The sequence below is a fragment of the Eutrema salsugineum genome, unplaced genomic scaffold, assembly GCF_000478725.1.
Source record: "Eutrema salsugineum unplaced genomic scaffold, Eutsalg1_0 scaffold_6, whole genome shotgun sequence".
Taxonomy (NCBI): Eukaryota; Viridiplantae; Streptophyta; class Magnoliopsida; order Brassicales; family Brassicaceae; genus Eutrema; species Eutrema salsugineum.
In genome coordinates, this window is record NW_006256547.1 from 881,170 (window position 1) to 902,399 (window position 21,230).

Here is a 21,230-nt window from a genome sequence, read left to right on the forward strand (position 1 = left end):
TATTGCATCAATAAATTCATAGTAATTAAGCTTATAGATTAAAGAGAGAATATTACAGATCGTTGTACATTTTGATATTAAGGTCTTGTATTGATATAAGGTACAAGAGAAACTTTATATTTTCCATAATTTATATTTTAAAAATCATATAAACGGCAATTCAAAACAAAAAAAGATAAGGTTTTTTTGGTATGCTTCAAAAGTTTAGTACAAAGGCAAAAAGAAATTATAGTTTTTTATGATAGATGACAAATTTGTTTGTTGTTGTTGAAATAATCGTTCTTGGGGGCTATATATATTTAATTTAGGTGACCGCATTTTCGTCTGCGGTAGCATTGGTGGTTCATTTTTTCGTGTGTTGGCTGTTTGTGGACGGGCTTAAACTTGGAGTCGTCGGGACTATGGCGACCGTAAGTATATCTTGGTGGGTCAATGTTCTTATTCTATTAGCTTACTCCACTTGTGGCGGCTGTCCACTCACTTGGACCGCCTTCTCCTCCGAAGCCTTCACTGGACTTTGGGAGTTTCTCAAACTCTCTGCTTCTTCTGGCGTCATGCTTTGGTACTAATTACACTTTTTAACTTTAATCTTATATATCACTCAACTTTTATTAAAGAAACTATATATATATATATATATATTTGTTCTTTTGGACAGTTTGGAGAATTGGTATTATCGGATTTTGATTATAATGACTGGAAATCTTGAGAATGCTCGAATCGCCGTTGACTCTTTGTCTATATGGTAGGCCGTTTCTTTGCCTTTGTTTGTTTATGTTGTTAATACGTTTCTTTTATACCATAATCGAAGAAAAGTCAATGAAGCATATTATAATCTTATCGTATCGTTCCGCACATCGACTTTTGGTTTGTTGCGGAAAAGGCTATGATTGTTTTGTTTTTTCTTCCTCTTATTTCTAAATAATTTAATCCCTTATCCTTAATTATTCCTTACGTATGATTAATTTACTTGTGAATCAAAAAATTTGGCAGCATGTCGATAAATGGTTGGGAGATGATGATTCCTCTCGCTTTCTTCGCCGGAACCGGGTAAAGGCATTACCTCTCTATTTGCTAATTTCTAAGCCGGTTTGCGATTTTAATATAAATTGGATCTGGTTCGGTTTGGTCCACTTTAATACAACCATATCATATACTCCATTGTTTGGTTGTTACAACGGACCCATGGAATTGAAAGTTATACGGAATTCTTTAACAAACAAAAAAAAATAGAGAGAAAAAGGTTATACGAAATTAATTAATACAGGACGTAGAGGTCATGTTGGGTTCGCGAAAAACGTGTTTTTGTCTTCTATTTATGATCAGTTATGAATTGTAAATGCGTCTCTGAAAGCTTTCAGGTGGACATTTAATGTACGCTGACAGAAATGACTGTTAATTGGATTATCTGTGAACATGAATTTCGCAAGAAATCTTTACATGTCTTCTAATACAAGGAATAGGATACGTTTTGTGAGGAACAAGTTTTTTGGAAAATTTAGTATATTAAAACGTAAAATCTGCCATTTTGAATAGATTCTTATAACTTCTTCTATCTTGTTCCGTGTTTGTTCTTGTTTTTTATTTTTAATTTGTCGTGTTGTTAGAATAAGACTTTACGAGGACACATATTAGGGTATAGAGATGATTACTCTTTTCCTATTATAACCCGATCTGTTGCTTTTTTGTTCACATAAATTTATTTCCGTCTTTTTCCTTTCTGTGTGGTCATCCGTGTATGTACATAGATACAAGAAAACTACTAACATAAAGACTAGGCTGAGAATTTTATGCGCAGGAAATGAACAAGTGTCTAAAATCTAGGTACACTTAATTCAAAAGGACTATAGATGGACAAAAAACCATAGGATATTAATTTTGTATGGAACCTATTTACATTACACCGCTAAACCTTTTGTGTGTGTATGTGTTAAATGTTAAAGATTAAAATCTGATTAAATGAAAAACATTGAAAAAACACTATAGATGCTATAGAATGCTTTTACAGCAAGACTGATTACACATCTTAACAGATGACTTATAATAATTATATATGAACATTTTAGAACTATATATAAAAAATATATATACGTTAAACTGTTTCAAAACAAGCCTAACCATTTCTCTTGTGAAAAACAGAAGTACAACATGTAAATCCCTAAGAATGTTATTTTGACCACACATATGTATGGAAAATTAAAAACGATCGATCATAAATTTTTGTTGGTGGGGTCCATCTACAATTCCCAAAACTTATGGAAAAAAACGTTTTGATAATTTATATACTTCACAATTTACTAGTACTTAGTTTAGATTTATTTAAAAAATTATTCTAATTATGTCAGGTATATAACACATATTAACAACTATAATGCAGTGTACGTGTGGCGAACGAATTAGGAGCAGGTAATGGGAAAGGAGCAAGATTTGCGACGATTGTATCAGTGACACAATCGTTGATAATCGGATTATTCTTTTGGGTGATAATAATGCTTTTTCATAACCAAATCGCTTGGATCTTCTCTTCAAGTGAAGAGGTTTTAATGGCCGTTAATAAACTCTCCATTCTGTTAGCTCTCACCATTCTTCTTAACAGCGTTCAACCAGTTCTTTCCGGTATGTCACATTTCTATTATTTGATTTTTGTCATTTAATATACATAGACCATAGTCAACTTTCTGTATTTTGAGTTTTGACATTTCACTTTTCAATAGGTGTTGCGGTTGGATCGGGCTGGCAATCATACGTGGCGTATATAAACTTGGGGTGTTATTATTGCATCGGAGTTCCATTGGGGTTTCTGATGGGCTGGGTTTTTAAATTCGGCGTCATGGTAACCATAATCTTGCTTTTTCAAATCCTTTATATAGAATTTAAGTTATTAAATCGTATTAACAAAAAAAACTAATAGTATGATGTTGTGGTTTTATATTTTATTAGGGTATTTGGGCTGGTATGATTTTTGGAGGAACCGCAGTTCAGACAATGATCTTAGGTTTTATTACGATGAGGTGTGATTGGGAAAAAGAGGTAAATTTTGTTTTTGTCTTTGATTCGCAATGCATATATGATATATTTACTGATGACGTTTCTACAAATTTAAATTCGCAGGCGCAAAAGGCAACTGCGCGTGTTAACAAATGGTCAAACACAATAAAATGAAGATTTATTGAATAATTTTGCAGCTTAATTATGTGTTTTATAAACGGTATATCTTGTTATCGAAATGTGATACAGTAATACCCATAACCGGTTCAAATATCACAGAGACTCTCTGTAGTTATTACAAAAATACTTCTTTGAAAATATTTTCTTTAACAGAAACATTGTAATATAATGGTAGAAACTCACGAACTGGTTTATATTTTGGTTTTAAAGAAAACCGACAGGTTGACAAAAAAAAAAAAAAGAAAACCGACAAACATTGGTTTACCTATTGAAGTATATAAACCCGAAGTTATCGAAAATAATGACTTAATCAAGTTACATGACTGTCTTCTTTGATGGTTATGTTAACAGTTGCTAAATCTCTAGAAATTGTTCAACTGGTTTCAAAACTATTAATAGTGTACGATTTTTACGATGGTTTTAGAAACTACGACTTAATTGCGAGAAGAACTAAAGATAGAGATGTGATTAATTAAAAACAAAATTTAATAATATACATTCATGTGTGTTCATGGTGCGGATGCGTTAACTAGTTGTTATAAAAGTTAGCCAAATTAATATGTATGTTTTGAACATTTAAATATATAAACCAGGACTGTACCTAACCAGTTCTCATATCTGTTTAATAGAATAGATTCAGTTATTCCAAACAAATCAATAATTTAACAGATAAGTATGAAACTGGAAATTTAAGGCGAATATGGGTTTGATCATAAAACCCATTTCCAATTGGACAGCTCTTAATGAAACTGATAAACCAAACCAATCGCGGGGACAAAATGTTTTACATCCACACATCTAATTAAGTTGATTACCCACGACTTATTTTCTTCGTTCATGTACACATTTTTTTGGTCCAATTGTGTATAACTGACCCTACTTACAAAAAGGAAGAAACCAATTTTTTTTTTTAAATGCGTCTTAATTACAATCCAACGTCCATCTAATATAATGTATTTATGCGTGCTGTTTGCATTTATATCTACGTCAGTCCATCCAGTATTTTTATCCCCGATTTATATATGTATATTATGTACAAATAATACTTAATAGTAGACTAAGACATGTAATATACTAGTTTTTTTCAGTGTTAATCAACTAATTATATCCACTAGATAGAGAATCTCACCACACCGAAACCTACTACGGAATTGTTTTTTTTTTTCTTTTCCAAATCATATGAAAAGGTAATTCTAAATTCTATCAAACGTAGAATCTTGCCACAAAATGCGGTGTTTCAACTTTCAAGATCGCGATTGTTCAATATTTTAAAACCCGTGGCAGTCGTGGCAAATAAAATATCAGATATAAGTTTAATACCAAATTGTAAGATGTACTACGTAGCGTTAACACTTAAATAAAATTAGATAATTTTGTCGTCAGATATAGAAACTTATCATCCTCCCAGAATTTTTTTTATTTTTTTCATTTGTACATACATGTTCGAATTTATCATATTAGGAAAAGTCTATAATCTCAGAACTAAATTGAAATACTAGACACAGCGTTTATATCTAGAGATCTATTTACCTTTTGGTATCATACTTATGACTTTTGCAATTGACAACAACTTCGAACTTGTTTGTTATGCCCAAACACACACACTGAAGCAACACATATATATGGAAAGTAGAAACACATCATAATTGGAAAATTGTTTTAATTCCAAAATTAATGTAAAATACAGGAAAAAGCAAAATTAACACACACTACTTTTCTCTCGCCTCCACCTTTCTCCACACTCCTTTTGATTTGCTAATATTTCATCCGCTAAAGAAAGACCAAAAGATTAACGATGAGAGGAAGAGAAGGAAAAGAAGAGTCGGAGTCGAGGATTCCACTGTTGAAAGGCCCTCACACGGCGGAGGAAGACGGTGGAGAATTGAAGAAGAGAGTTTGGGTTGAGACAAAAAAGCTATGGCGAATCGTTGGTCCTGCTATGTTCAGTAGATTAACAACAAACTCGATACTTGTAATAACTCAAGCTTTCGCTGGACATCTCGGAGATCTCGAACTCGCCGCAATCTCCATCGTCACTAACGTCATCCTCAGCTTCAACTTCGGCCTCTTGGTACATATCTATAATACTACAGAAGTTTTAAATGATGCATGTGGGTTTTCATTTGTTTTCCCCAATAATAGTATATATATATATATGAATATAAACGGTGTAGCTTGGAATGGCGAGTGCGTTGGAAACGCTGTGTGGACAAGCGTTTGGAGCGAAGAAGTATTACATGTTGGGAGTTTACATGCAGCGTTCTTGGATTGTTCTCTTTTTTTGTTGTGTCTTGTTGTTGCCGACTTATCTTTTCACAACTCCGGTTCTCAAGTTTCTCGGCCAACCGGACGATATCGCTGAGCTTTCCGGTGTCGTTTCCGTTTGGGCCATCCCTCTCCATTTCGCCTTTTGTTTGGCTTTACCGCTTCAACGTTTCCTCCAGTGCCAGCTCAAAAACCAAGTACGTTATCAAAAACAAATGATTGGAAATTTAATCATCGTTTACAACGCAATTATAGCAATCCTTAGATGAATGTTTAGCTAATAAAAAATATATATATATCTTTGGGTCATTAGGTGACTGCGTTTTCAGCTGCGGTTGCATTGGTGGTTCACATATTAACGTGTTGGTTGTTCGTGAGTGGGCTTAAACTCGGAGTGATGGGGACTATGGCCACGGTTGGTATATCTTGGTGGGTCAGTGTTCTTATTCTATTAGCTTACTCCACTTGCGGTGGCTGTCCACTTACTTGGACTGGCTTCTCCTCCGAAGCCTTCACTGGACTTTGGGAGTTTCTCAAACTCTCTGCTTCTTCTGGCGTCATGCTTTGGTACCATTTTTTTTTTTTGGTTTTAAATTACACTTTTGTGATACTATTTATGGTCTAATGAGTATCACACAACTTTTTAACCGTATAAATGGTCTTTTGGACAGTTTGGAGAATTGGTACTATCAAATTTTGGTAATAATGACTGGAAATCTTCAGAATCCTCGAATTGCCGTTGACTCTCTGTCTATATGGTAAGGCGTTTCTTCATCTTTTTTAATGTGTTTTTTTTTTGGGTATTATAATTGAAGAAAAGGTCATCAATCATTGTAGAAATTTACCGCATTGTTTTGCACGTTCGTTGTGTTAGTAACTAAGAGACAGAGATCACAGTTTAATTACCTCTTCTTACTTTACCAATCAAAACCTTCATCTTCTATAATCTCTGAATGGCCCATTATTTCTTTGTAATAGATCCCCCAATTAATTATTTTTATGAAACAAAACTTTCGACAGCATGACGATAAATGGCTGGGAGATGATGATTCCTCTTGCTTTCTTCGCCGGGACCGGGTAAAAGCCATTCTTCTCTATTGCTAATTTCTAAGCCGATTAATTATTATGATCTGGCTAGAGCATGCTCGATTTAGTCAACTTTAATACAACAAAATACGTAAGTTACACAATCTCTGTTTTAAATAGAATAATATAACAAAACGTGCATAAATTTTCATAAATAAAGAGTGTAGTAAAGTATTGTTTGGTTGGCCCTTATAATGAATGCGGACTTAATAGAGGTCATGTCGGGTTGGGTTCTTGTTTTCCAAATAATTATTACTAGTATTTATCATCGATCAGTTATGAATTGTAGATATGTGCATGAAAAGATTGGGACATTTGGCCAACGAAGGTTCCAGTAGTTGAATTAAGTTCAAGAGCCACGCATTTCAGTGGACAATTAACAATTAAACATTACATAACTAACTTCTCATATTAGGATACTTTTTTAACGTCTTCTATTTATCTTCTTCCGTGTTTTTTTTTACCTTTGTTTTCTTCTTGTCGTTGTCTGAATAAGACTTCCACAAGGCACAGACTAATCTATAACTTTAACAACCGTAAAACTTGGTTGATCCAATAAATCCGAACAAATCGATTGAATAAGAACATGTTGTTTAGAAACCATTAAATAATTGAGAAGCCTTCACCAGCGCACTTAATTAACTTAAATTATATAGTTTGATAAAGTATATTAATCTTGATTTTTATCAACTTAACTTATATTAATATTTACAGTGTACGTGTGGCGAACGAATTAGGAGCAGGTAATGGAAAAGGAGCAAGATTTGCGACGATTGTATCAGTGACTCAGTCGTTAATAATCGGATTATTCTTTTGGGTGATAATAATGCTTTTTCATAACCAAATCGTTTGGATCTTCTCTTCAAGTGACGCGGTCTTAACGGCCGTTAATAGACTTACCATTCTGTTAGCTTTTACCGTTCTTCTTAACAGCGTTCAACCGGTTCTTTCCGGTACGTCGCATTTTCTTTTGCTTTTTCAATTACCGAGTCAAATGTTTTTGTGTTGACTTTTAACTCTTTAGGTGTCGCGGTTGGGTCGGGTTGGCAATCCTACGTGGCATATATAAACTTGGGATGTTACTATTGCCTCGGAGTTCCATTTGGGTTTTTAATGGGCTGGGTTTTTAAATTCGGCGTTTTGGTAATTACATATTGTATTTCCTCTACTTTATTTATTTTTGTATTTATTTTTTTAAACCATCTATATAGACTGAGATTATTAATTAGGATAATGTTTTGAGCTGTAGGGAATTTGGGCTGGTATGATGTTTGGAGGAACCGCAGTTCAGACAATGATTTTAATTTTTATCACGACGAGGTGTGACTGGGAAAATGAGGTAAATTCTGAATTTTGTATACGTTTCTTTGTCTATATTTTATTCATTTTGAAAACCCGAATTCACTGATGATGTGTTTTTTTTTTTTTTTGGGGATATATTTTGTAGGCGCAGATAGCAGTTGCGCGTGTTAACAAATGGTCCAAATCAATAGACTGAAGATTTATTGAACTGAAATAATAAAGAATTTTGCAAACATCTCAGCAAAATTTTCTGAAGTGTGAATCACCTTTGTAAATATTTTTCCCAGCATAAACCAAAAAGTCAGCACATATATTGGATATACATAGTTTTATTACTAAACCGGTTTAGTCGGTTAAGGTGTTTATTGGATATATTTGAGACCACATTAACCTTTGTCTACATTCTAGCCTTATTGGATGTCAAATTCTTAAATGTCGTTTAAATATATACGATTCTTTCTAAACTAAATTCAAAATTACTCTCCATTCACTCTGGATCATTTTCAATTTTTAAAACACCTTAAAATTTGTAGAATTTTGAGAGTATTTGATGACACGTTTTTAGTCATGTACATTAATCTATAAGCCTATAAAAATTAGGCTTATAGGCTACATACAAAAACAATAAAGATGAAGAAAAATGAGATCCTCAATAGGATGCACTTAACTGATTTAGCGATTTTATCATATACTTCATAGCATATACATATATATTTATAAAAAGGCATATATATACATATATACATCTAATATTCGTAATTCAACTGTAATAAAATACATGGAAGTCGACCCATGTATAATAACAACAACAGTTTTACGGTTACGGACTAAGCTATAATAATCTAAGAGTCTATTAACCAAATCCAACCGGTTTTTCATCCAGCGTTTAATTGGTCTTCTAACGTTTTCCATCTTTTAATTTTAATACCAAACTCCAAAAATCTTCAACCAAATATTTGCCTCGCCAAGAAAACTCGCTCATACCTTCCTTACACTTCTCAAGCCTTACCAAGACCGGAACCAGTTCGTCCGGTTTAGCTATTCTTTCGTTCAATTCTACAAACCTTATCTGGATCAATCTCATGGCCGATAAATAATCTTTTACTATTACTTCTATCATCTCAATAACAATCTTGTTCGGTTTCGACGTTGGAGTTTCTGGCCTGCCACTTATGAGTTCGAATAGATCCACCAACAAATCAATTTGTTTGAAAATGCAGTCGGTTGTGTAAGATGAGACTCGTTGAGTTTCGTAACGCTTATCTTCTGAATTTTCTTGTATACTTGGAATAATGCTTAAAACCTCTGCGATGGATAAGTAACAATCTAAGTATTGTTTGTACCTATTCGAAACAACAATTTTTTGATAACCATAAGTCTTCTAGTTGATAAAATTGTGATATAACATAACTAAATACATTAGAAAATAAAGAATAACATATTTTATACGAAATTTCAATAATTTATTATCGATGTTTCAGTCAAAATTTTTAATCTCTCAGTCAAATATATAAACCAATACACATATAAACATATAAAATCTTACCATTGAACCCATGGATACAACTCTGTAGTAAAACTAGACGAATCTACCTTAAGATCGTTCAAAATAAGATTACTCCCTCCTTGATTATAAATCAAAGTACGATGACTAGGATTGCCACGACGACTATTTTCTCCCTTGTATCCATTTTCTGATTTAATCATCTTATGGAGAAGAATGAGACATTTAGCAGCCACGCACACGTCTGTCGTCAAACGCAACCTCTTCACGATTGCGACAACAGTTTCAAGACCATAACACGTGTCAACAGTTGATTGGAGGAATGTGACGTATTTGTCGGAAGGTGGCTCATGTGGGGTATGAGTCGTGGCTTTCAAGAGAGCCAAATCAATGGTTTTAGCATTCTCCGAGCTACACAAATGAACCATATTGAGTTTCATTTGTGAAGCTTCATCTTTCAATATGCCACTCAAAGTTGTGAATTTTCTCATTGAATCAATGCTAGTTGAGTTTATCTTTTCAAATGTTTGTATCTTGACCAACGTGGGTTTGCAATTTATAACATTTCAAGGTTTCAGTATATATTGAAGAGTTTTCTAAAGGTAAGATCAAATATGTTATTATCTTGGCAATCATATTTTTAGTACATCTGTTAGATAGATTTTCAGACAATATCTTATATCATTATCTATATGTACTTTCAGACTGAAAACGTATGGATTTTGATGATATGTTTCTAAAAACAATTATTTTAAAAATATTTTTTTAATCAATATTATCCTTTTAAAATCATAAGTAAATGCTACAGATTTGATTTACTTATTTGGAAAGCTTGAACACAATATATTTGTGACAAATAGTAGTATTCAGATTTCAAAGCTAACTAAGATTAATTACATACATAAATGAAATTTTCTATACATTTACTATCTCTAGATTTAATTTAAATAAAAATTAATTTGAAGGTATAATCATTTAGAAAATGGCGTTTTCTCATCACATTTTTTTTTTTTAAATTATGGTAAAGAAAGTCATGAATATTTCAATCTTTGTGACCGTGACTAGGCATTTATTGGTTCAGTGATCAAATCAATTAATTGACTAATCTCTCTACCTTTTGATATGATCTCTTGCATTACGATTAATCGATTTTTAAAAGTAATTAAATTTTTAATCAATATACAGACATTTGGCCGCAAAAAAAATCAATATACAGACACTAATAGCGTTAATGAAAATAAAGCATAATTTTACACTACTGGCACGTTAATATATCAACGTGCGTCGATGACATTACTTCTCGACTTCATGCATGCTTCCTAGCAATAACATTAACTCCATTCAAAACCACTATCAAATTTGATTTATCCTTTTTTTTTTGGGGCAAATGTGTCTTTCATTTTGCATCTCCTTCTTTCTTTCTTCTCTTTGCCTTTGATCGAACTCATGAGGTGGAGGCGTGTAGAATTAGCCACCCAACCAAATGAGCTACACGATCAGGCATTTCATTTTGCATCTCCATGTCATTATTTTGAGACATATTTAACTGAGATTATTCTTATTTACTAAACTTGAAAACAGACTAAGACCATCTCCAATGTAAATCTCCATTTTTTACTCCAAAATAGAGTAACTTCAAAATGGAGTTGTGTTTTGCTCTAATGTATGACTCCATTTTTGACTCAAAAAAAGAATATTCCTAATAGATTCTATTTTTCTTTTACTTTTAATAATCTATAACTTTTAGAAGTTACAAAATAACCAATTTATTTTTATTTTATCTAAAATATTTATAATTTACGAATTTAATAAAATTTGTTGTGTTAAACTTTTATGTTTATCTTTGATTTTAGCACTTGTTGTGTATTTTTCAGTTTATTTTAAGTTGTAATATTTTGAAATAAAAATTTTAGTGTTCAAATATTTATGATTGTCTATTTTCTATTTTTTTAAACTATTAAAGTCCTATAATCTTGTCAAAAAATCTTATAAACATGAATCATAAAATAAAAACTTAATTATTAAACCGATAGTTATATATATATATACATACATAAAGACCATTTTTTAAATATATATATATATATATATATATATATATATATAAAAGTCAAAGTGATATGTGTCATACAAATATTAAGTGTATATCTGAAAAAAAATGCATATAACCATATATAATGTTGAAAATAATGTTGTGTTGATAAAAAGTATAAAATTATAATGATTTAATATTTTAAAAATCAGATTGTAAATAAAAAAAGTATAGCTGTAAAATGGAGTAAAATAAAGGTTTACTCTAAATATGGAGCAATCTCTATTTTTTCTCCATTTTGCAGTAAAAAATGGAGTAGAGTTTGAGTGAAATTTATTTCAAAATGGAGTTTGCAGCAAAAAATAGAGCAGGGTTGGAGATGTTCTAACGGACCAGAACTGCATAAGTTGGGCCTTCTCACCGAGGCTTTATATTTAACTTTTTAAGGTTCCAAAAGCTAGCATAAAATTTTGAAACACGCGCCTCAACTGAAAAATCGAAAGAAAGCTAAAAAATTTGAGCGCTAGTGGGAAGTAATATGATTGGTTGATTTACAAATGACGCGGATCACTAAACTTCAAACAATCTTGACCGTTGATAAGATGAAAGATCTAACGAACCAAAAACAAACGTTTCTCTTTTTCGTCTCTGTTTCTTCATCTGCGCTTCGTTATATAAAAACCAATCCAGTCTTTGAAAATGAGAATCCCATAAACAACGTGTAATCTCACAAGAAACACATAAATTCTCATTGCCAAAAATCAAATTGTCTCTTATTCGTTAGATTCATCAAATGGCTCGTACGAAGCAAACAGCAAGGAAATCCACCGGAGGAAAGGCACCAAGGAAGCAGCTCGCGACGAAGGCGGCGAGGAAATCGGCTCCGGCGACCGGAGGAGTGAAGAAGCCACACAGGTTCCGTCCCGGAACAGTGGCGCTTAGAGAGATCAGGAAGTACCAGAAGAGCACGGAGCTTCTGATCCGCAAGCTTCCGTTCCAGCGATTGGTGCGAGAGATCGCTCAGGATTTCAAGACAGATCTGCGTTTCCAGAGCAGCGCCGTCGCGGCTCTCCAGGAAGCGGCAGAAGCATATCTCGTAGGGTTGTTTGAAGACACTAACCTGTGTGCGATTCACGCTAAGAGAGTTACCATCATGCCAAAGGACATTCAGCTTGCCAGGAGGATCAGAGGCGAGAGAGCTTGAGGATTGAGGATAATGCACACTAACACTTAGGTCGGCCTTTTCGATTTGCTTCCGTTTTGTCTACGTACATCTTTCGTTTTTCTTTTTCTCCTGATTTCCGCGTTCGATTAGGTTTTGCTTTTATGGTGTTCGATGTATTGCCTCAACGAGTCAAATAAATCATATCCTATCTTAATTTTCTTCTCAGTTAATCGCTGAAATGTGATCTGGAAAACGCTTTCTTACTTACAATTTGATTATATTTTTAGAAGCAAAATGAGAGTTATTAATTAGTATTGTTCTTATCAAATTTACATGACATTTCCTTAGTTCCAGTTGCATCATAGAGAGAGTAAACATCTTTTCAGGAGACATTTGATTATGCTGGGCCGATCTTTTTGGAATATGCTTATCTTCTCATCCTTCTGTTACAAATTGTTTGTATATTTAGTATTGTAATCATGCGTCTATCTTGCTTCTAAGCTCGTTAATAAAAATTGGAGTACTGAAAATTTACGATTTAATTGACTGTTAATACTTTACTCGTAATGGTCAAATCTATGTGTACAGTTAAATCTTAAAAGATAGAAAATTATCATCGTATTATGAAACGACACCCAGAAATTTTGCAGATGGCGCCTAAACTTAAACCGTATGAAACTCCTAAAACCGATTTGCCGCTAAAACGAAATGTTTCGATTGGTGGATTTAAACATCACGAGGATCGTCAAAAACTTTGATTTAATATCCATTAGATATCAAACGTCAAAATCTAGCGGATCAAAATAACTCTCTCTCCAAGCAAAAATTTTAAACTCAAGTTTTCTTCTCTGACTTCCCATAAAATCAATTCAAGCCTTTTCAATAGTCCACACCAAAAGTTTTAATCGCGATTTCGAGCATTCTAAACTAAAATTCACACAAACATAACTGTTGGTACGAAGCAGACTGCCAGAAAATCTGCACCAGCGACCGCAACTGTTGCGTCCAGGAACTGTTGCGTTGAGAGAAATCTGAAAGTACCAAAAAAAAGCACCGAGCTTTTGATCGGGAAACGGATTTCAAAACGGAGAGGTTTCAGAGCAGTGCCGTCGCTGCTGAGGCTTACCTTGTTGGGTTATTCGAAGATACTAACCTCTGAGCGATTCAGTCAAAAAAGGGTTACTATTATGCCTAAAGATATTCAATTGGCGAGGAGGATCAGAGGTGAGAGAGCTTGAAGATAGAGCGATCATTTGTTGTTTTATGTTCTTGGATTTGATGGGGTTTTCTATCTGCGTTTATGCAAGTTTAGATCTTTGCAGTATTTAGACTTGGTCTGTAGGTGGATTAGTCTATGCTATGATGGCACATTAGTTTTGTTTTTGGAAATTCCTTAAATAATCTTTTCCTGTTCAATACAACGTGTTATTTCAAAGTCTGGTTAGGTATATATATATATATATTACCTTCGCATTCGACGGGATGTGTTATCTACTGTCTTCTTCTTTCTAGTTAAATCATTCTTACTTTCAAAAAATTGCAGTTGCAGTCGCTTGACAGGTTAAGGAAAATTACCATGCTTTAGTAATTGGGATATCTTGAAGAAAGAATCATATTTTTCTAGTCTCACTTTTTTAGGGTATGTTAATGAATAATGGAATGTGTTGTTTTTTAAATTTGAACAACGAAAAAAATAAATTTTATTTAGAGCTTCTTTGATACTACAGTATGTTTTTTAATTGTCGAGTGACATTGATGATAAACGGTCATAATTGTGGTCCCTTAATTCTACTGTTGTTTTGATTAGGCGTGCTTAATAGCGTTGCTTTGTGACGGCGTCGTTTTAGATGACAGAACAAACGAGAAATTACCGAAAAAGGATAAGAAAATCCAAAATAGGTTCTGGAGAGAAATGCGACAATGATATATTGTGTTGTCATTTCTTTTGTAAGAATCCAATTTTCTTAAGTAATGCTTTTTAGTGGAAAGCTACCAAAACATTTATAAAGTACAAAACGACAACGTATTCTCCAGCAGCCGTCGTTGTTGCAAAAGAAAAAAGGATGCAAATGCTCCGACGCGTAGATAAAATTATTGAAACAAAAGGCGTAACAATTAATAATAATAATAAAATATTCCAAAAGTTGTAAAGTTAAAATTTAAAAGAAAATAAACGTGTCAACTGTCAGGTGACTACATCTACCTGATCGACCCACGAGTAGGACTCGTTAATTCTTGGTTTAGGTGTGATTATGATTTTGATATTTTTTTTGGTTTTTATTTTCTTCTATGTATATAAATTACTTTCATAAAATCGAGCTGGTGTCTTTTTAGTTTTGATTTAGATTTTTATCAGTCCGATTTTTAATTTTTAGGTAGTGGTTAGATGACTAGTGTAACCTGTTAAGGTCCTCGATTCCAAAAAAGTTTAAAACTACCGTCTTTAGTTTTTGGTTTTAAAAATGACAAAAATAATCGTAATATACCAAATTAAATTTTAGCTCAACTTCTTAACCTTAGTGATCATATCAATTTGCATCTAATCAAACAACTCCAACGGTGTATGTTTTTTCATCTATCAAGTATTTCCGGAGCATTTGATATTCTTACGGATACAATAGAATAATATACAATAGAACCTCTATAAATTAATACTCGATAAATTAATAATCACTATAAATTAATAAATTTTGCTGGTTTTAAGTTGGGCCAATATAAAAATCCATCAAATTCGATAAGATAATAATAATAATTTTTTTTGAAACTCTTATGTAAATACATGGTCCCAACAAAAACATAAATTAATAATTATATAAATTTATGTAAATATATGTAAATTTAAAATTCTAAAATATAACTAATGTGTTTGTTTTTAGTTAAAGTTGAAATCTCATTTGTTCTTATCTTTCTAATTATTATATCAGTAGCTCTTATTGCTGTTTTACTATATACATTCAAAATTTATGATGATTTTTTGATGTGATAATTGATTTTCTTACATGTAAATATTTTTAAATGTATTGTAGTGTTATCTTCAATTTTATCATTAATGATACTGATAGTAGCCATAATTTTTTTATAAATTTTAAACTTATGAATATTTATATTTTTATATGGATAATCCAATATGGTAAAAACTATTTTATTGTGATAGTTATGATTTTTAATCATAATATATATTATGAGATTTGTTAAAATTTTAAAATATAACATTGTTTTAAATAAATTTTTAGAAAATTATATGCAGAAAGTAAGTTTTCTCTATTATTAATATATAAATTAATAAATTAATATTACGATAAATTAATAAAATATCATGGTCTCAATATTATTAATTTATAGAAGTTTTACTGTATACAAATATGGTTGTCCGTATACTGTCCAAATTTAGTGGGAGCCACAAAGAATATATTGGGCCAATAATGGGCCAAAAATGCGTAGCAAACTCAGCCCTATGATCAATCCTTGTCGATGCTCGAATAGACTGCTGTTTTGACTTTGTCGTCTATTTATAAGCTTCTGTTTGTCCATTTAGGGGTTGGCGTATTAAATTGAGTTAAATTAACCAAAAATAAACATCCAAAAACTGTAAGAAACCATATCATTGATTGAACCCAGGATGAATATTATATCAATTTTTATAAAAGTTTATATCGTTAACAGTCATCTAATTAGGAGGTTTTGGATAGGCTAAAACAAACGAATATGTATGTTAATACACAGCTAAGCATGCATATATTTATATATAGATGTATCTAATTATCCACGAATTAATTTCTCCAGAAAAAAATTATCCACGAGTTAATCAATGCCCTTTATATGAATCAATTTATCTTAAGAGAATATAACAAAAAACGGGACACAAAGATACATTATACATACGTATAAGAAAAGTTTGGATCCATATATGAGAAAATTACTACTTATCGCCTATTAAGTACTATTAGCAATATTATTGTTTAAGTATGCACGAGCATAATCACGAAATAGATAAAATTATATAGGTTAATAAGCGGTTAACCACAAAAGAAGATTAATAAGAATTCTTAATACTCAATAGATAAAGTGACGAATAATGATCCAATGATTGAAGTCATGTCTAATTTGGTTGTACGGAAGTTTCCTAAGTCACCGTATCATTCTTGTCTAGCCATTAAATGATTCAAATGAATAGTAAGTCAGTGTTAAAAAAAATGATTCAAATGCATCAATAGACTGCATCAATCATTAAAAAAAAAACTATAACATTAAAATCATTAATATTTATGTGACAACTAAAACATTGACACTCATAGATTCTATTATGTAAATTGATCATTGATATTCTTAAACCAACGTTTCTGAAACTTTTCATTAATTAACAATCACATTTTTGTTTATCGTTAAATTTTATTGAAGACATTTCAATGTATCCTTTACAGAGGCAGGACTTTTATAAAAAAAAAATTAAGAAAGAAACACATGTTAAGAGCTTAGTCGAAGTTAAACAATCACATTATTCAATCAAACTTATATAGTTATTTTTAAAATATTTACGTGTATCCATTTAAAGCTCAAATCTCAAGTACACACAGATTAAACAATATATATATGTATATATACAAGCAATTTTCATTATTATGTTTCCAAGTGGCACCGCGATAATTTTTCAAGTGAGAAATATGTATATACATACACATCTGAGCAGTGGTCCGGCGGAAAAGGAGGGAAAAAATATTTTATACTTTTGTAAAAGGTTTAATTTATTTTCTAAGCAATAACGCCATAACGGCAATAATTAAATTAACACTATTTCTTAGAAAATCTTTAATCTATATATGAATCAATTTAGATTATTTACGATTTGCATAAAAAACTTTAAGCAAAAGAAAAAAACAAATCTCATTTTCTTTTCACGACCAATTCTCTATATATACACCCATACCACTTAAACCCTAACACACATATGTACATAATATTCTCATCCTTCTCGCACAAACTTAAGAAAAAAAAAATGTCCTTCACCACAAACCCTCACCGCCACCGCCTTGCGGCAACCACCGCAACCGCAGCCGTAGACTGCCATAAACAAGTCCGTTCATGGCAGCTCCTTCGCACCATCGTCCAACTTCTCATCCCATCTTGCTACTGCACACTCGTAGATCCAAATGATTATCAAGAAGAAAAATCTCACCGTCAAATCAAACCAAGAACTTCCTCCGCCACCACAAACTCCTCTTCTTTCACCGGAACCATATTTGGTTTCCGCCGTGGCAAAGTAAACTTCTGCATCCAAGCAACAAACTCCAAAACCCTAAACCCAATAATTGTCCTTTTAGAGCTCACCGTCCCTACCGAGGTATTAGCCCGCGAAATGCGAGGAGGCGTGTTAAGAATCGCTCTCGAATCAAACAATCACGACGAATATGATTCTCTTCAAGATTCTTCTTCTCTTCTTACAACACCTTTATGGAACATGTATTGCAACGGTCGGAAAGTCGGTTTCGCCATCAAAAGAGAGCCTTCGAAAGCTGAGCTAGCCGCGCTGAAGGTGCTTACTCCGGTGGCGGAAGGAGCCGGAGTTGTGAACGGAGAAGAGATTAACCGAGAGAAGAGTGATCATATGATGTACTTAAGAGCGAGTTTTAAACGAGTTTTTGGATCGTTTGATTCGGAATCTTTTCATCTCATCGACCCACGTGGGATTATCGGACAAGAATTAAGTATCTTCTTCTTTAGGTCACGAAAATAATCTTGGGTCGTTTTGTTTCTAGCATGAGGGACGGGTACTATTTGTACATGTTGGGAACTTCGAGGTTCATCGGCGTTTTTTTTTTTTCCTGTTTTCGATTAAGCAAACTAAACCGATCAACGTGAACCTCGTAATGTTTTTTTAGCTGTGCTTAATTAGATGAAAATGTAATAAGCATAGCTTTCGATGTTCTCAACTTTTGTATGCAGTAGTGGTGACCATGTGTGTTCATGTGTTTCTTCTAGTGCATAGGCTTTTTAATTTAATCTTCTATCTTTACATTTGCTTTCTATTATTGTCAATAATTTGCGGGGGGAATAAAGTTGGCAGTTTTAGCTGGCCATCTTTAAAAAATAGAATGTGCATATACACAAGCAAACATGAGAATTGTTGTATAACTAACGAATAATGAATTTTTACTTATAATTACATTCTTGGATCATTAATTTGTTATAACCCGATCTACAGCCTAAATATATATATATATATTTACTTATAATTATATATATAGATAAATATATATAATTTTTACTTATAATTATATATATATATAGATATATAGATAAATCATTTTGATAACTGATACATAAAATAATACTGTTCTCAAAATGATAGACGTAATTCATTTGCAAAACACTATATGATATCTCGCTAATTTTTATGACTAGAACTTATACTTCTGGCCTACTAGATTTCAACGATAAGATATAAATCATATAATAAGACGAAAACGCAAATTATGGGTTAATGTGATCAACTTAACAATTAAACGGGATGGCCAAAACAATTTGCAATTTTTGAAATTAAATCAAACCTGACTATTGATAATTGTAACTATTTTTTTTTGTGAAAGTTTCAACAAAAATGATTTGATCTGCGATTCTTTGTTGTTGTCGATTTTACGTCCAAAACAGTTTACCAACACGAAGGTACGCACACCTATAAGGCTATAACTTGTTTATTAGTTTTCTATCGAGTAATAACTATCTTTTTATTTATTGTAGAGATTAACGTAACAAATTTAAAACTAATACTACTAGATTTCTTCTCTTAAATAAAGAAAAATTCGTACGTGGGTTGAGGTCAACGAGAGTCGAGACTTATCATGGGAGAATAATAAGAGTCCACGCGGCGAATCCATCACTACAAGAACACTAACACCTTTTTATTAAAATATTAATTTACATATACATAACCATATAACTTATCAATATTAAAAGATTATTCATTCGTGACTTTATACTTTTTTTGCTTCGAGAAAATGGCAAGCTCGTTGTCATAGCTGTTGTTGATTCCCTTTGTCTTTCCAATGTTTTCTTGTTTCTAGTCATTAGAACGATCTATAAATCACAGTTGAAATTAATTAATGTGAACATAGCACGAAAACTCATTATAATTTATAAATTGTGAAAATGAAATCAATGTGAACTTAATAAGTCGAAATCAGTGTGAACTGACTATTTGACGAATACATTCATACAAAAAGTTAGTTAATCATCGATTTAGACTACCATAGTATTGAAATACATGTTAAATATTTCATTTTTTAATTTTAATATTAAATTAAAAATATGTATCATGCAGAATTGCCGATTCCAATCTTAATTTTTATGTATCCACAATTACCTACATCTTTATCAAGACTTAGTTATCGAATTTTAAGCGGAACAAAAATGGAAGGTAATGCATAAAACCTGAAATGTAAAATAACTAGGGTAATAAACTAATAACATACATACATAGTTGATAATCATTATGATAGGTAATAAAAAAAGTTGGTAGCCGCCGGCAGAATAGATGGGTATATAAAACAGGCCTTCTTGCAAGTAAATGGGCTTCAGTCTCTCATATCAGCCGTTTTTTGACAGAAAAATCCTGAAAGCAACTCTGGACAGAAGCTAGTGCTACCGACCATATCACCATAATGCTTCTTCTGGAAATCAGAAACTAACTCATCTGGAACTCTTCTTGAGAGACAAGGATCTTGTACAACGTTGCTGTTGGAGACATCATTCATCATCATACACATGTTCTGATGATGAGACCCATAAAGCTCCTGCTGCTGCATCAACTCATGAGGTTCTTGTACTGAAAGTAAGGCTTGTGTTGTGTTAGAATGTTGAAAGTTTCCGTTTTTGATGTAATTTTGATCGAAACCATGAAGCTTCTGCTGCTGCATCATCAAGTGGTTTTGGTAATTGATGAGCTGATTGGCACTAGATGCAGAGAGTGGGAGCTGCGAGAGAGTAGCATCTCCGTGGTTATACATATACAAAGAGAACTGGTTAGGATTCAAGGGTTGTCTCTGATATTGATGATGATGATGATACTGGTTCAGAGACGAAGATGGTGTCCAAGTCTGATAGACCAAATTTGTGTTCCTCTGTTTCTGCGCTTCCACAAAACGAAGCCTTTCTTGCAGTTTAGAGAGAGTCTGTTCTAAGGACAGAATCAATCGAGAGAGTTGGTTTGGAGAGTAGTGATCAAAGATTGGATACCAATCAGGATACTTGGATCCATTGACGCTCTCCGAGTCTCTCTTCGTCTTCTTCTTCTTCGAGTTCTTCTCATCGTTCTCCTTCTTCCCCTCCATGAACTCTTGAAGATTGAGGCTCTTCTTGCGTTTTGTGACCGCCTTATACCTAAAAGCCATGGCTTTCACTTTCTCTTTCTCCTTCGGCCATGTCTTCAATTCGCCGTTTGGTCCGTAGTAGATGACGCAAACCTCGATTTGACAGAGAATTGAAAGCTCGTAAGCTTTTTTGAAGATGGTCTTAAGTCTGTTGGCAAAACTGCTTGCAGCGAGTGACTTAGAAGAAGAAGAAGCTCGCATGGTGAGTCTTTCTTGGTTCGCCAAAGAAACTAGGGTTTTTTCTCTCTTGAGACAACACGAAGAAGAAGAATTATGAAATTGAGAGAGAAATATTGTGAACTAAATATGTCATATATATAGATTCTTGGTCCATACGGTAATATA

General features: G+C 32.6%; 6 protein-coding genes across 6 annotated transcripts in view; 4 read left to right on the top strand and 2 right to left on the bottom strand.

Annotated features, from left to right (window-relative positions):
* Positions 1 to 3,362, top strand: part of LOC18012473 (protein DETOXIFICATION 27) — a 4,175-nt gene extending 813 nt beyond the window's left edge. Inside the window, 7 exon segments of the mRNA XM_006393979.2 lie at positions 302 to 562; positions 659 to 745; positions 994 to 1,050; positions 2,378 to 2,616; positions 2,715 to 2,833; positions 2,941 to 3,030; positions 3,112 to 3,362. Coding sequence (XP_006394041.2) covers positions 302 to 562; positions 659 to 745; positions 994 to 1,050; positions 2,378 to 2,616; positions 2,715 to 2,833; positions 2,941 to 3,030; positions 3,112 to 3,162 — 904 coding nt within the window. The 3' untranslated portion in view covers positions 3,163 to 3,362.
* Positions 3,363 to 4,822: 1,460 nt separating this feature from the next.
* Positions 4,823 to 8,286, top strand: LOC18013307 (protein DETOXIFICATION 27). The gene is made up of 9 exons (XM_006393980.2): positions 4,823 to 5,239; positions 5,343 to 5,630; positions 5,747 to 6,000; positions 6,105 to 6,191; positions 6,454 to 6,510; positions 7,234 to 7,472; positions 7,544 to 7,662; positions 7,769 to 7,858; positions 7,967 to 8,286. Exons 1-9 carry the CDS (start codon positions 4,964 to 4,966, stop codon positions 8,015 to 8,017), a joined length of 1,461 nt encoding a protein of 486 aa, XP_006394042.1. The 5' UTR covers positions 4,823 to 4,963; the 3' UTR covers positions 8,018 to 8,286.
* A 433-nt stretch (positions 8,287 to 8,719) lies between these two features.
* On the bottom strand, positions 8,720 to 9,874 carry LOC18013308 (putative clathrin assembly protein At5g65370). Its single transcript, XM_006393981.2, has 2 exons — positions 9,368 to 9,874; positions 8,720 to 9,164 (listed from the first exon to the last, which is right to left on the bottom strand). The coding sequence occupies exons 1-2, from the start codon at positions 9,814 to 9,816 to the stop codon at positions 8,720 to 8,722; spliced, it is 894 nt and encodes a 297-aa protein (XP_006394043.1). The 5' UTR covers positions 9,817 to 9,874.
* Positions 9,875 to 12,046: 2,172 nt separating this feature from the next.
* On the top strand, positions 12,047 to 12,811 carry LOC18013093 (histone H3.2). The gene has a single exon (XM_006393982.2). It carries the CDS (start codon positions 12,151 to 12,153, stop codon positions 12,559 to 12,561), a length of 411 nt encoding a protein of 136 aa, XP_006394044.1. The 5' UTR covers positions 12,047 to 12,150; the 3' UTR covers positions 12,562 to 12,811.
* A 4,701-nt stretch (positions 12,812 to 17,512) lies between these two features.
* Positions 17,513 to 18,302, top strand: LOC18012558 (protein MIZU-KUSSEI 1). The gene has a single exon (XM_006393983.2). It carries the CDS (start codon positions 17,516 to 17,518, stop codon positions 18,251 to 18,253), a length of 738 nt encoding a protein of 245 aa, XP_006394045.1. The 5' UTR covers positions 17,513 to 17,515; the 3' UTR covers positions 18,254 to 18,302.
* A 1,788-nt stretch (positions 18,303 to 20,090) lies between these two features.
* LOC18012559 (agamous-like MADS-box protein AGL75) lies at positions 20,091 to 21,086 on the bottom strand. Its single transcript, XM_006393984.1, has one exon. The coding sequence runs from the start codon at positions 21,084 to 21,086 to the stop codon at positions 20,091 to 20,093; it is 996 nt and encodes a 331-aa protein (XP_006394046.1).
* Positions 21,087 to 21,230: the final 144 nt, after the last annotated feature.

Bases quoted from the DNA above. Each gene is read 5' to 3' on its own strand.
- LOC18012558 (XM_006393983.2), top strand. From the start codon at position 17,516: ATGTCCTTCACCACAAACCCTCACCGCCACCGCCTTGCGGCAACCACC.
- LOC18012559 (XM_006393984.1), bottom strand. From the start codon at position 21,086: ATGCGAGCTTCTTCTTCTTCTAAGTCACTCGCTGCAAGCAGTTTTGCC.
- LOC18013307 (XM_006393980.2), top strand. From the start codon at position 4,964: ATGAGAGGAAGAGAAGGAAAAGAAGAGTCGGAGTCGAGGATTCCACTG. The intron at 5,240-5,342 runs GTACATATCTAT...TAAACGGTGTAG, and splicing joins GCTTCAACTTCGGCCTCTTG to CTTGGAATGGCGAGTGCGTT. The intron at 6,192-6,453 runs GTAAGGCGTTTC...AACTTTCGACAG, and splicing joins GTTGACTCTCTGTCTATATG to CATGACGATAAATGGCTGGG.
- LOC18013308 (XM_006393981.2), bottom strand. From the start codon at position 9,816: ATGAGAAAATTCACAACTTTGAGTGGCATATTGAAAGATGAAGCTTCA. The intron at 9,165-9,367 runs GTAAGATTTTAT...TGTTTCGAATAG, and splicing joins TTGTATCCATGGGTTCAATG to GTACAAACAATACTTAGATT.
- LOC18013093 (XM_006393982.2), top strand. From the start codon at position 12,151: ATGGCTCGTACGAAGCAAACAGCAAGGAAATCCACCGGAGGAAAGGCA.